Below are 12,534 nucleotides of genomic sequence, written 5' to 3' on the forward strand. Positions count from 1 at the left end.
TAATAATAATATAATATTATAATGTAATATAGTACATTGATAATAGTGTAATTATATAATACAATAACACTTAATAATATGTAATAACAATAATATTATAATATTAATATATAATATAATTTTTATTTAAATATTTCTAATTTTCTATATAATATTATATTATTAATCTTTATTAATAATATAATATTATTATCTAATAATTTTAGTGATTAATTTAGTAAAATATTATCTTAATTATATTATTTTATTATTGTAAAAAAATATTTATTATCTTTAATTAAAAAAATAAAAAAATAATATTTAATTTTTTCAAAGGTTAATTCATATACTTTAATAAATTTAATTTTTCATATTGTATATATAAAAATGAAAATATAGAATAAAAAATTAATCCGTTTTCTTAAAACTAAAATATAGAATTATTATTATTTTGAAACTAAAAATGAAAATTTAATAAATGTTAATGGGCTCACTGGTGAAGTTGAATGGCTCCAAATGAGCATACCAGAGATCAAGTCTTGCTCGATGATTGGGCGAATTCGGCGAATGGATATCAAATAAAAAAAATCTTAGATCGTGACAAAATGTTTTGTCCAATGAATCACAATAAAATACTTTTTTTCTGAACATTGTAAAATAGTTTTTTACTTATTTTTATCAGTTTTTGTTAGAGAGTTTATTCACTTGTTAATTGTAACAACTCCTTTAAATATTCACTTAAAAGCTTAAACCCTTTTAAAATTCATTAAAAAAAAACATACAAAACACAAACAAATTAATGAATTTAAAAGGAACCCATTTAACATAATCAGTGCCCAAATTAAGTAATTTTAAAAGACCTTAAAACTAAACGTGGGATGTAACGTGTGACCTTTCAATCATAGACTGACAGGTGTTAACCTAATCCACCTCCCTCCATATTGGATTCTCTGTACCACCTATATTCCTTCCCCACCACAAACTTCATCTCCCACTAAATAGGGTGTAATTACCTTCCATTACAGTCTTTCCACAACTGCCTTGGAATCATTGCTATAAAATAAAAACCATGGGCTTGTTGCTGTCACCAAATCTACTATATATATTAAATGTCCAAATATGTACTTGAAAACAACCAATAAAAACATCACATTGATTTAAATATTCAACCTGATCAAAGAGATTAGGCATGTGAAGATAAACATCTTAGACCGTTTCAAAGGCAAACCAACGGGTAAGTGAGCTGAGTAATCATATGTTGGCCGGTCAGTTGGAAGAAATGTGTTTTTGAGTTTTAATTAATTAGAGTAGACCTGAACAGACATCTGATTGACGCGTTTCTTTTGAGCATTTACCCACGGAAAGTTTAAATACAATGGGAAAGTGAGGGGCTTGTATAAATTACTGTTAGTATTAGCAGAGATGTCAGCTTTGATTAAAAATGGCCACTTGATCTCTTGATCTCTTATCCGTCTGACATCAGCTTCTTCAAAGCACCGCTCTTTTCCTCTTTTTGTTAAACAAGATAGAATCCTTTTCCTAATCCTTCTTTAATCTATTTTATAACATCCTCAAACCCAACTTCCGTTTGCTATATATGTGTACTCATTTGAGGTATTTTTCTTCTCAGGCATTATCGCATTGCCCTGTTTTTATGATTAATAGTAGTATCTGTGTAATGCTTAAGTTTTTGCATTTTCGTTGATATGTTATGGTGAAATTGGATCGTGGGTGTTGTTGATGAGGTCCATTTTTTGTTGTGGGTGTTGGTGAAATCATTTTTGTTGTGGGTGCTGTTCAGACTTGATTCTTGTTTACCGTGGAGATTGTTTGGTGAGAGGCGTATTCGCTGCAAGGCATTCAGAGGTATGTGATCTGTGATACCCTGGTACACTAATCAATCTCACAGACCTGTAATCCTTTGATTTATATGATTTTTTTTTTCTTCGTCCCAGTTTCATTCTTACAGTGTAGGCAAAGAGATGAATGTGTTCTGTTAGTACCCATTTTCAGAAACTTGTTATGAAGCCTTATGAGTTACTATTTGTGGGATTGGTTGTCAACATAGCTGTAAACCCATACATTTTTGCTGGCATCTATTCATTTTTCAAATTAGCGAGATCATGAGATTCAGGCTTGATGCTGTATTTTTGTTTGGGTTTTCAATAGGCTGTAGGTGTTCTCTGGAGAGATCCAGAAGTATGAGAGTCACCAGTGTTTGCATATTTGTGGTAGTGTAGGGGATGAATCTCAGCAATCCTTTATTTACTGGAAAAATGCTTATCTTATTATCCAGTGGTTATGGTAGCAGTGATAAGCTATTAGGGCTGATACAATGCTGGCCTTTGAATCTCTGATTTACGGGATAGGTTGTGCATTTATTTTGGGGGTAATGACATCAGCGCAAAACTGTTACCAGGTCCCTTCTCAATGCCATTTGAGTTTTCCAGATTTGAATTAACGCCCCACGGGGTCCCAATTTTAAATTTAGTTTAGTATAGCTTCAGTTTCTAATATCTCTACATATTGAAGGATTTCATTTAGCTTGGAATTCCTTTGAATAGTTGATTTTAGATTACCATTGCATGTCAAAATGCTTAAATTTATATCTAGGATGTTGGATGCAACATGTATTACAGGGGATGGAATAGCATCCTTACAACAGGGGCCCAATTTTATGCGGAGAAGCACCTATGCCACAAGTTTGCCCCCTTTGAACTAAACTCTGAATTCAGATGGCTTTTGCAGTTAATCTGATTTCTTTTCTCTATCAAAATGGCTTTTGCAGTTAATCTGATTTCTTTTCTTGAGACGTGAATTTTTTTTTATTGTGGCGAGGATACTTATAACTATCAATTAAATCTATACATGTCATTGGTTTGTGGTATAGTGCAGATCTTTGTTTTCTGACAACTGTGATTCTCTGGCTTCATGACTTTCATTGCTTGCCGTTGACACTAAAGTCTCATCGTTATTTGATAATGTTATTTCTGGGACGAACTGAAAACGTTGTTTTGCTAAGATAATTGATTTAAACATACATGAAAACTATTATGTATTGTTTTGATTTTTTTGTTTCTATTTTTGCTGCAGTCATATTGGATGCATTTGTAAGATGGCTGGCAAGGGAGGCTAAGTTCTATAAATTTTCCATGGCTACAAGCGGTGATTTTCTGATCTCAGATGTCAATATGCTCTATTCTTGCTGCTTTATGCATGTTAAAAAAGATTGGATGTGCTAGAATCTTGGCTGCTCTGTATGAGATTGACAAATAGATGCTGTAATGCTTTTGCAGGTAAGGACATGTTTGCCTCCACCAAAATTTCATGGTATTGTGAACTTGAGTCTAATAACTCAATATTCGGAAGGATATGCTTCAGGTTCACTTATGGAATAGCATTGACTCTTCTTCTCTTTGAGATAAAAAGCTCTTTAGCAATACAAAGGGGATCTGCCTATTTTTTAGCATCCTCTGAAACTCGGTACTGTATAATTGCAACTTGCATCTCCAATGCTTATGAAGCAGCTTATAGTGGATTATAATATTCATTATATTTGTATTATTTATAAGAGGGGTAGCTGATGCATAGTTAGGTTTCAAATTAAAATTCCTATCCTGCATCTCTTTGCCCATGGTAAAGGTTCATGATGCTAGAGGTAAAGCATTGATGACCTGTATTAACAAATTATCCTGTATCTCTCACCACAGGATTTATTACTTGAATTATTTATGAATGGAGTGCCTTTAGCTTTAGAAATGTGGTCCCCTTCCTTGTGATAAGTAACATTTTTCAGAAAGCTTGCAAATGACTACAATCTGTAAGGTGTTGAAGAAACACGCTATGATGTCTGACCCTGAGATCTCCATTAACTTTCGCATTCAGCATGAATGTGTATCAACAGATGCAGCATGTGTTCTTGAAACCGAACCTTCCCTTTTACCAGGGCTTCCTGATGATGTTGCTAAGCATTGTCTTGCACTTGTTCCACGTAGTGATTTTCAGTCCTTGGGATCTGTTTGTAAGAGATGGAGAAAATTCATTCAGAGCAAAGAATTCAATGCATCCAGAAAACTGGCAGGTACTTTAGAAGAGTGGCTTTACATACTTACAAAGGATGAAGAAGCTGGAAGAATCTACTGGCAGGTTCTTAACTCTGTTAAGGCTGAATGGGAGTCCCTTCCACCTATGCCTGGTCCTGCCAAGACAGAATTTGGTATTGTTGTGATGGATGGGAAACTTCTCGTTATGGCTGGCTTGTTTGAAGATGATGCTGGTATCGCAACTGCTTCAGCAGATGTTTACAAATATGATTGCGCATTAAACATGTATGTTATTATCTCCAACTTGCAATTTGTATCTAATACAGGTTATTGTCATGAAACTCAGAGAACAAATTCTTTGTATTTTTTGTGATTAATGTTTAGCTATTTGTCTCAGTCTCTGGTCTGTTATGAAACATTTATGGAGACATTTCCATGTTGGTTAGTGCAGGTGGAGTAAGCTTCCAAGCATGAATGTTGCTCGCTATGACTTTGGTTGTGCTGAGGTTGATGGTCTGGTTTATGTTGTTGGTGGGCACGGAATGGGAGGTGAATCTCTCTCTAGTGTTGAGGTGTTTGATCCAGAAGAAAACCGGTGGACATTGACAGAGAGTTTAAGGCGTCCCAGGTGGGGTTGTTTTGCTTGTAGCCTTGAAGGAAGGTTATATGTCATGGGTGGCCGATCAAGCTTAATGATAGGATATTCGAGGTGCATTGATATCTACAACCCTGAAAATCATAGATGGGATGAAATGAAAAATGGATGTGCTATGGTTGTTGCCAATGCTGTTTTGGACAAGCGACTCTTCTGTATAGAGTGGAAAAATGATAGGAAGTTGGCAATTTTCAACGCCCCAGACAGTTCATGGGAAAGAATTCCTGTGCCACTTGTGGGAAGCATGAGAGTAAACTTTTGTTTTGGCATCCTAGGGGGGAATCTGTTGCTCTTTTCCACCCAAAATGATCCCTATTATAAGACACTTGCATATGACCCACAGGCGGTGCCAGGGTCAGAGTGGCAAACAACAGATATTAGGCCGTTGGGTACTTGTTTATGCAGTGTGACAATTATTGCATAAACCAAAAACGGATCAGAAAATTGAAAAGAAAGCTCCAGATGGAATTCTTTGCTTTTATAAAATTTTCAAGAATAAGTTGGTTTAGATCAAATGGTATCTTACCAATTGCTTTATTTGCTAGATGGGCCAACTGCAATAAAATTTAGTTTATTGATATACTTTCAGCAATGGAAGAATTTTCAAATTTTGCATTTATGTAGTTTTGTAAAGTGCTTGGCTATTGACATTGGATTATTGGTTTGATTTATTTGTTTACAGTTTAGTTCTTTGTAGAGAATTTCTGTAAGAATTATGGCAAATCTGGTTTGAACTTCGATTTATATATTTATACTTGAATTTGGAAAATGCTCATAGAAACCTAGACAGATCTGAGAAGATTTTATGCTAGTTTCGTAGAGGAAAATGGAATTGTCATGATATGTTTGCCCTGGCAAACCCTTCCCCATTAGTTTTTATTTAACCTACTGTGAGTAGGTGTTGTCCTGCCCTTTGTCAATCTCTTTACCTTCTATTGACAGTTGTAACAGGATCCATCCACTTGCCATCCCACACCAAATTCTTTGAACATTAACACCCTTTGAAGCAACTAGATTAATGGCAGTGACCGTTGATAGATAGTAAAATGGGCATGAATTGCCTAGGCACATTCTTCTTCAATGCTTCCAGTAGATGTCACATGGATGCTTTTGGAGCTTTGTCATGACTAGATCCTGGTGTAATCATTCGTTAAGTTCTTAACAATCTATAAGACATTTGATTTTTTTTTTTGACAATGGTGACTTAATTTCACAATTGTTTGAAGTTGCCAAATTATATAACATTCTGAATTGTCTTGAAATTTTCTGTAGACAGAATTCTACCTGGGCTGGGCCTGGCTATATACTTAAAGAGCTCTCTTTTTTTTTATATTGAAATTCTGAGAATTATTGTAAAGAAGCATAATATTAGGTTATTCTTTTTAATTTGAAGTCAAATTTGTTGGCAGTTTTTTTTTTTTTTTTTCCTTGTCTGTTAATAGATAATATGGTAATTCAATGTCCAAATTTTCTTTCAGAATATCTTTACAGGTTGAAATGGGCGAGTGTAGAAAATAACTAATTAACTCCCAACAAACTAAAAATTTAAATTTTTTTGAACTTAGAAATAATTTTGTTTTGAGAATAGAGTTTATTAAATATAGATAAATTTGAATTTTTTTAAACCTATATATAGCCAGATTTGGAGAAAGAAATATCTAAAAATAACAAAATAATGGCTTAGTTACAAAAGAATTCTTCACCTCAAGGTTAATTGATGACCCCATGTTCAGAATAATTGTACTTGTTTGGGGTAGAGAAGTTAACATGCTGTTGTGTATGGAAATATATTTTTGATGGTCCAGTCATTTTGGGGGTCTTTTTAAGCTGACAACACTGCTGAAGTCTTTTGTAAGTTTGATTAGAAGCCACAAAGATTACATGCACGATCTCGATGGATGCAAAGTCTTAACCAATTGAACAATTAAGTTAAAGTGCTGATAATTATGGGCGGTGCAACTTTTCTTATTGTTGAGATTTTGAAAACTGGTAACATGAGAGGCAAGGTAAGAGATTTTATGAAGAGATTGATTGAAGAAGTGGGTGGCATGGTAGAGCTTGGTGTTTGGGATGCTTTGGAGATTATCACATAAGTTCTGATTAAGAGCTCAGAGAGGTATAGTTGTATTAAACAAAACAAGTGTCATAAGATATGAGACAAACCAAACAAGGCAATTCAGAGTGAGATACAATTGCAATTGAGCTGACAGATAACATTTATTAAAAAAAGTACAACCTGAATTGACCTAGTGGTGGAGAACTTGCCCTCTTGAAATAGAGGTTACAAGTTCAAATCCCACAAAGTGAGTAAGGTATGTACACCTTATCAACTTCGGCCCATTACCTATAAAAAAAAAAAAAACATTTATTATAAAAAAAAAACATAAACCCCAAAGGCCCTTCTCAGACAATACTAGGCTCAATTCAGTTTACTTGCACACCCTTCACTCTAGGATGAGTGGGAGATGGAATTAGGAAGATCTCTTTTTGCCTCCTTACAAGAGTAAGGGAAATCTTATCACCCAAGTCCTCAAAATAAGAAGTGGCGGTAAGAGGAGGGGTGGGTAGTGGGATGGGGGGAATTCTCTCTAGAGGCCCCATCTTTGTGCATTGAAGGAACAATGGAATGGCTAGCTGTAGCAGCCAAACGATGAATTGCTACCACATGAGAAGGTTGATGTTGAATTGAAGCTGAAGGCATAGCAGGTTGAGTGATTAGATCAGGGGGTTGAGACTCACCAGTGGGAGTTGATGGAGAAATAGGGGCAAGACATGTCAGAATAGCACTAGATGCATGAGAACCAATATCCTAAGAAAGTGTTGAGAGGAGCCATTAACCTACAAGTTAGAGGCATGAATAGTCAAGTGATTTTTGTGGGTATTCTTCCACCTTGTTGCTGCAATTTTGTGTCAGTAGAGTGAACAATTAGCAGTTAGGTTACCGACTGAAGTGGAGACTCTCATAGTCAAACAATTGAAAGGCCTATTCGACTAACTAAAAGTTGGTTATTTCTGTATTTATTGGGGTGTTGTCTTGTAGTACAATACTTTTGACATTTTTATGAATTTTGCACAACCAAGAGATAATATAGATTCTATGTCCTATGTTTTGTTGAAGAAATAACAAAAAAATCAGTTGCAATATCAATTTGTTCTCTTGGATTTTGTGTCATTCTTAAGTTTGGTATAATTTTTGTTTTTCCTCTTTTTCCTTACAAATATCAAATATAACATTCCAAGAATGGCTGTTGTATCATGGAGAGCAACAATAGGCCCTCTAGCTAGGGCTCAACTCAATGATTTACACATAAGATCCCAGTGTTTTTCCAAGATTCAACAGAGATGAGAAACCACACCTAACGAACATTACTGCTTTCACTGCTGCATGTGAAATCTTGGGTGTGCAACATAAGGACATAGAAGTTAGATTCTATTGGAACTCTGCAATGTTCTCATATGAAGAGGACTAGGCAAATTATGAACTCTCTTTAGAAGTGCATGAACCCATGGGAGATTTCATAGCTAAATTTAACTGTTTAGTGAATGGAGAATTCATAGCTAAATTTAACTGTTTAGTGAACAAAATACTTGTGGCTGTAACCAAACGTGCTTATTTATTAATGCCCAACAATTAGATGTCAAATCTTGAAGATGCCCAAAGTCAAGCAAATATATATTGAGGATGACTATACAACTATAAATGGAAAAAGGATTTTCACCAGCCAAAATTTCAACTTCACTCCTACGAACCCACTTACCTAGAAAATGGTAAACAATGTGATTGCTATTAAGAAAGAATTTCCATAAATAAATTAGTCATCCCCATTTTTCTCAAAAAGGAACTATGTGCCTTAATAACAAGCAGAACCACTTAACAAGGCAAGGCTCTCCATTGAAGCACCACGTGTGGCTGGCCTCACAACAAATTTCACCAAACAAAGAGATGAGCATGCTTGGAAATGAATCAAATGATGTAGATGTGTTGTAACACTATAGGACAAGAGGGTATGGACACCCATAGAAATTTAGCTCAAGAATTCCATGGAAACTCTCCGGTGGGGTTCCTTGAGTATGTCATTTTGTCATTTTCACATGGCCTCAAAATTTAAAAAGTTAAAAAAATAAAAAGGTGAAAGAGAAAGAACCTACACACATTCAACAATCAATGATTATCTTTATTAAAAAAGTTTTATCTATTTTGGAATTCGTTGATAAGTAATTGCCTTTTTCTAATGTTTCAAAACCATCTTAATGTTGAAATCATTTCCATTTCTTACATATTCTCTTTTGAGTATTGATCATTTAAAGAAAATTAAGATTTAGATATTTTAAATTGAATATTTGAAGTTTGATTTTGATCAATTTGACAAGTGGGTTCGTATATTGAAGGTAACTCATATCAATTCTTGACTATTGCAAATTGACGAAGTGTTCTCGACAACCTTAATCTAAACCACTTGGATTGACCTTACTACTACTTTTGTTGTTAGTAATGAAAAATCATAATCATTTTATGCCTCTTTTTATTGTGGGTTTTCAATTGTATAATTTCATCATGTCTTTTGGTGCCTTAGATAATGTCATGCCCATAAAGGTCACACATGTATTGAGCTTGTCTTATACTTGTTAAGAAAGGTGTTTCAACCTTGCTCCTAATGTTAATAATATAAAAAATACAATTTTAGACTATAGAACATTAAAAACTCAATTTTTGTTTTATAGAGGTTACTTTTGGCCATATAAATAATCCTAAGATATTCAAAATTGATTTCATGATGCCCAACACATAAATATCTTCAAGCTCTATAGTTTTAAAAGGGTCCAATTGACCTCTTCGATCAAAAGTTATGGCCTTTGGAAATTGTGCCTCCCACATCGAAAATATAAAAAACATTTATTACACTTACAAGAGCTACAAGAGGGAGTTATATTTGCTACTTATTTTTTATGTGTGTTATGACATGTCATAAAACATCTTTAAATGGAGATAATGGATCTAAGACAGAGTAGCCAAGTTGGTGAATGGATTATGACGACATTGTGGTAGGTAGAAGGAATATGTGATTTTTACCTAGTTGACTCATCTTGGAATTTGGGTGTTGGATTTTTAACTAGGGATTTGGGTTCCACATTTTTGGTGCTTTTGAATCATGGTTCCATGCATTACTTTTCATGTTTATTAGGTGCTTGTGATGGATGTTTTGATAGTGAGTTTTTGTAGGTACTATTATGTTGCCATAATTATTCTATATCTCTTGTTTGCGATACTCCTATAAAGGATTAGACTATACAAGTGTGTTGTAACTTTTAATTATTGAATAATACATTGAGTTGTTTTGGATTGGGGTTCTCTACTAAAAGGGAGTGTTCACATAGAACTCACTCTATTGTGGTATATTGCTTTTGTGTATTTTCCCTTGTAATTGAAAAGATTTTATTTACTTGCCTTACTCTCATTGATTAGTGTAGGGAGTGTATTTCGCACCTATGCTTACTTTCATTTATTATCAAGGCTTGACCATCTTCGATTCTTGTTGGAAAAAGGTGCCTGAACTTTGCAATCCTTATGTTCAATATTTATTACTTTGTATTTATTTACTATTTACTTTAGTGTTGTTTGCCCCCACATGGGGAAATTTGGTATATCATTTTGAGCTGGAAACAATTTCATCTTTAGCCAATTTGTCCTCAGATGAGGAAGTAGGTTTCCCACATTAAGATGACACTCTTGGCCATGTATTTGTATCTTGAAAAGTGTGTAAGAGCATCTTAAGTCATCATAATAATAATTCCTTGTGACATATTCTTATGATGTGTAAGAGTATGTAAGAGGGAGGTTGCGTTGGAATCTTTCAAAATAGTATCATGACAAGGTGAATGAAGACATCACGAAACATCTTTGAATGAGAGAATAAAGAAAGTTGGGCACCCTAGTTTGGGTTGTCGAACATTCATGTTTATCATATACAACATGCAACAAATATGTTAAAACTAGTCTAAAAGGACCAAGGGGAGGAATAGAATTATTCCTTGACTATTTGGGTGACATACCTCTCTTGGCATCATTCATGGTTTTCCAAAAATAATTTGATGGTTTGTACGTTGTTAATCTCTAATATATTGATGATTGGGATGGAGTAGTGTATGAGTTTTTTGAGCCTATTTGTAGGTATTCTTATGCTACTAGAATTTTTCCCCAAAATTATATATTAGTGATACTCCTATAAGAGGCATAGTCTATCAATTTTATAGAAATAACGATTTCTATTAAATAAGTTCCATAACCATTAAAACCAAGTGGTGCTATAATAATTAAACAATGTAATATGACATGCTACTGGGTGATCCCACAATAGTGGGTTAAAATTTTAGTAATAAACAAAAATTGTCGGTTGTGAAAAAGAATTTTGTGAACCGGTTCGAATGAAGGGGGTGTTCAAACGAACACGTTTTAAGCCTTTGTTCGAAAGTGGGGTTCAAATGAACATGTCGGCCACGTTCGGTTCATTCGAAGGCAGATTTTTTATTAATAAAATAATGTGTTCGTTCAAACAACCCCTTTGAACGAACCTATTATTTTATGTCTTCTTAAAAAGCTTAGAAGTTCCAAATAAAAGTTAGTTATTGTCATTTGAGAACAACAATGAGTGAAGAGGGGCACTTGAGAAAACTCCAGGAGAGCTCTTGCCACTTTAGCGTGTCATCCATATACATAAATCTTTCTATCTTCTTCATTTTTTTTGCATGTTCTTCTTAGAAACCCTCACATTTTAATTTTTTACAATATTTCTTGATTGCTTTGTAATAGTGAATTGATTCATTTTACACAATTTTACTAGGGCTTTTTAATATATATATATGTTTATATATTTAAATGTGAGTATGGTTTATTAAATGGTCCTCTTTTATATTAGCATATTTTCAGCACTTCTCATTATGTTTATGAGTCAACATCACCATCACATGCAAATAATGGGGGTAATAGAGATGCATCTAATGATTATTATCATGCATATTTACAAAACTAAAGAAATTTAGAAAACTTGTTAGATTAAATGTGTAGTAATATGGGGTAACAAAGATGCATCTAATGATTATTATCATGCATAAATAAAATTAAAGAATTTTATCGAACTTATCAGATTAAATGAGTCTACACATGCATCGGAATGATTATGCACAAATTTACCTTCTTGTTAGTTGTCAAAAATGATTTACTATTGAATAAAAGAACCATTTTATGGGCTACATAGACACCACCCACATGCATTAGAACAACTTTTTTCTTTTCTAGGAAAACCATAATTTATTGCTATGCAGAACAGAACTTAGAAAACTAAAGCAAATAATGGATAAAATAGAGAAAAAATGGATTGTATTGTTCAATTGTAGACCATATTTCGAGTAGCAATTAATAAATTGAGAGTAGATAGTCAGAATGGAGAATGTTTTCTTACATATTGCTCTGCTCTGTTGAGCATATACGGATGACAAAAAATCACATAGAAGGTGGGAATTAAAATAGAAGTGAAAATGATACGATACGAGCAACAATGATAATACATTATCATAACATAATGAGTAGAAGGATTCTAAAAGTATTTAAATCTAGGATCAATTATCAAATCAGAACTAGTTATCACCCAAAAAAATAATTAGCACTTCAATAAAAAGTTACCCAGTGAAAACTAATTTGTATATCTAATACAGGTTATTGTCATAAAAACTCAGAGAACAAATTCTTTGTAATTTTTGTGATTACTGTTAGCTATTTGTCTTCAATCTTTGGTTTGTTTTATGAAACATTTATAGAGACATTTCCATGTTGGTTAGTGCAGGTGTAGTAAGCTTCCAAGC

The 12,534-nt window shown here is 33.6% G+C and overlaps 1 protein-coding gene across 3 annotated transcripts; it reads left to right on the forward strand.

Moving 5' to 3' along the window:
• The first annotated feature begins 1,314 nt into the window (after positions 1–1,314).
• Positions 1,315–5,296, forward strand: LOC131031517 (F-box/kelch-repeat protein At1g67480). 3 transcript variants are annotated; one of them, XM_057962637.2, is made up of 5 exons: positions 1,315–1,593; positions 1,781–1,845; positions 3,073–3,144; positions 3,276–4,307; positions 4,474–5,296. In XM_057962637.2, exons 4-5 carry the CDS (start codon positions 3,787–3,789, stop codon positions 5,099–5,101), a joined length of 1,149 nt encoding a protein of 382 aa, XP_057818620.1. In that variant the 5' UTR covers positions 1,315–1,593; positions 1,781–1,845; positions 3,073–3,144; positions 3,276–3,786; the 3' UTR covers positions 5,102–5,296. The 3 variants fall into 3 exon arrangements, with proteins under 3 accessions (XP_057818620.1, XP_057818621.1, XP_057818619.1); XM_057962638.2 differs by lacking the exon at positions 1,315–1,593 and having other exon boundaries at positions 1,600–1,845; positions 3,276–3,462; positions 3,690–4,307; XM_057962636.2 differs by lacking the exon at positions 1,315–1,593 and having other exon boundaries at positions 1,600–1,845.
• The last annotated feature ends 7,238 nt before the right edge of the window (positions 5,297–12,534 follow it).

The sequence above is a fragment of the Cryptomeria japonica genome, chromosome 10 (assembly GCF_030272615.1).
Source record: "Cryptomeria japonica chromosome 10, Sugi_1.0, whole genome shotgun sequence".
NCBI lineage: Eukaryota > Viridiplantae > Streptophyta > Pinopsida > Cupressales > Cupressaceae > Cryptomeria > Cryptomeria japonica.

Coding starts and splice junctions, on each gene's coding strand:
- LOC131031517 (XM_057962637.2), top strand. CDS start 3,787: ATGACTACAATCTGTAAGGTGTTGAAGAAACACGCTATGATGTCTGAC. Junction 4,308..4,473: donor TATGATTGCGCATTAAACAT/GTATGTTATTAT, acceptor TGGTTAGTGCAG/GTGGAGTAAGCTTCCAAGCA.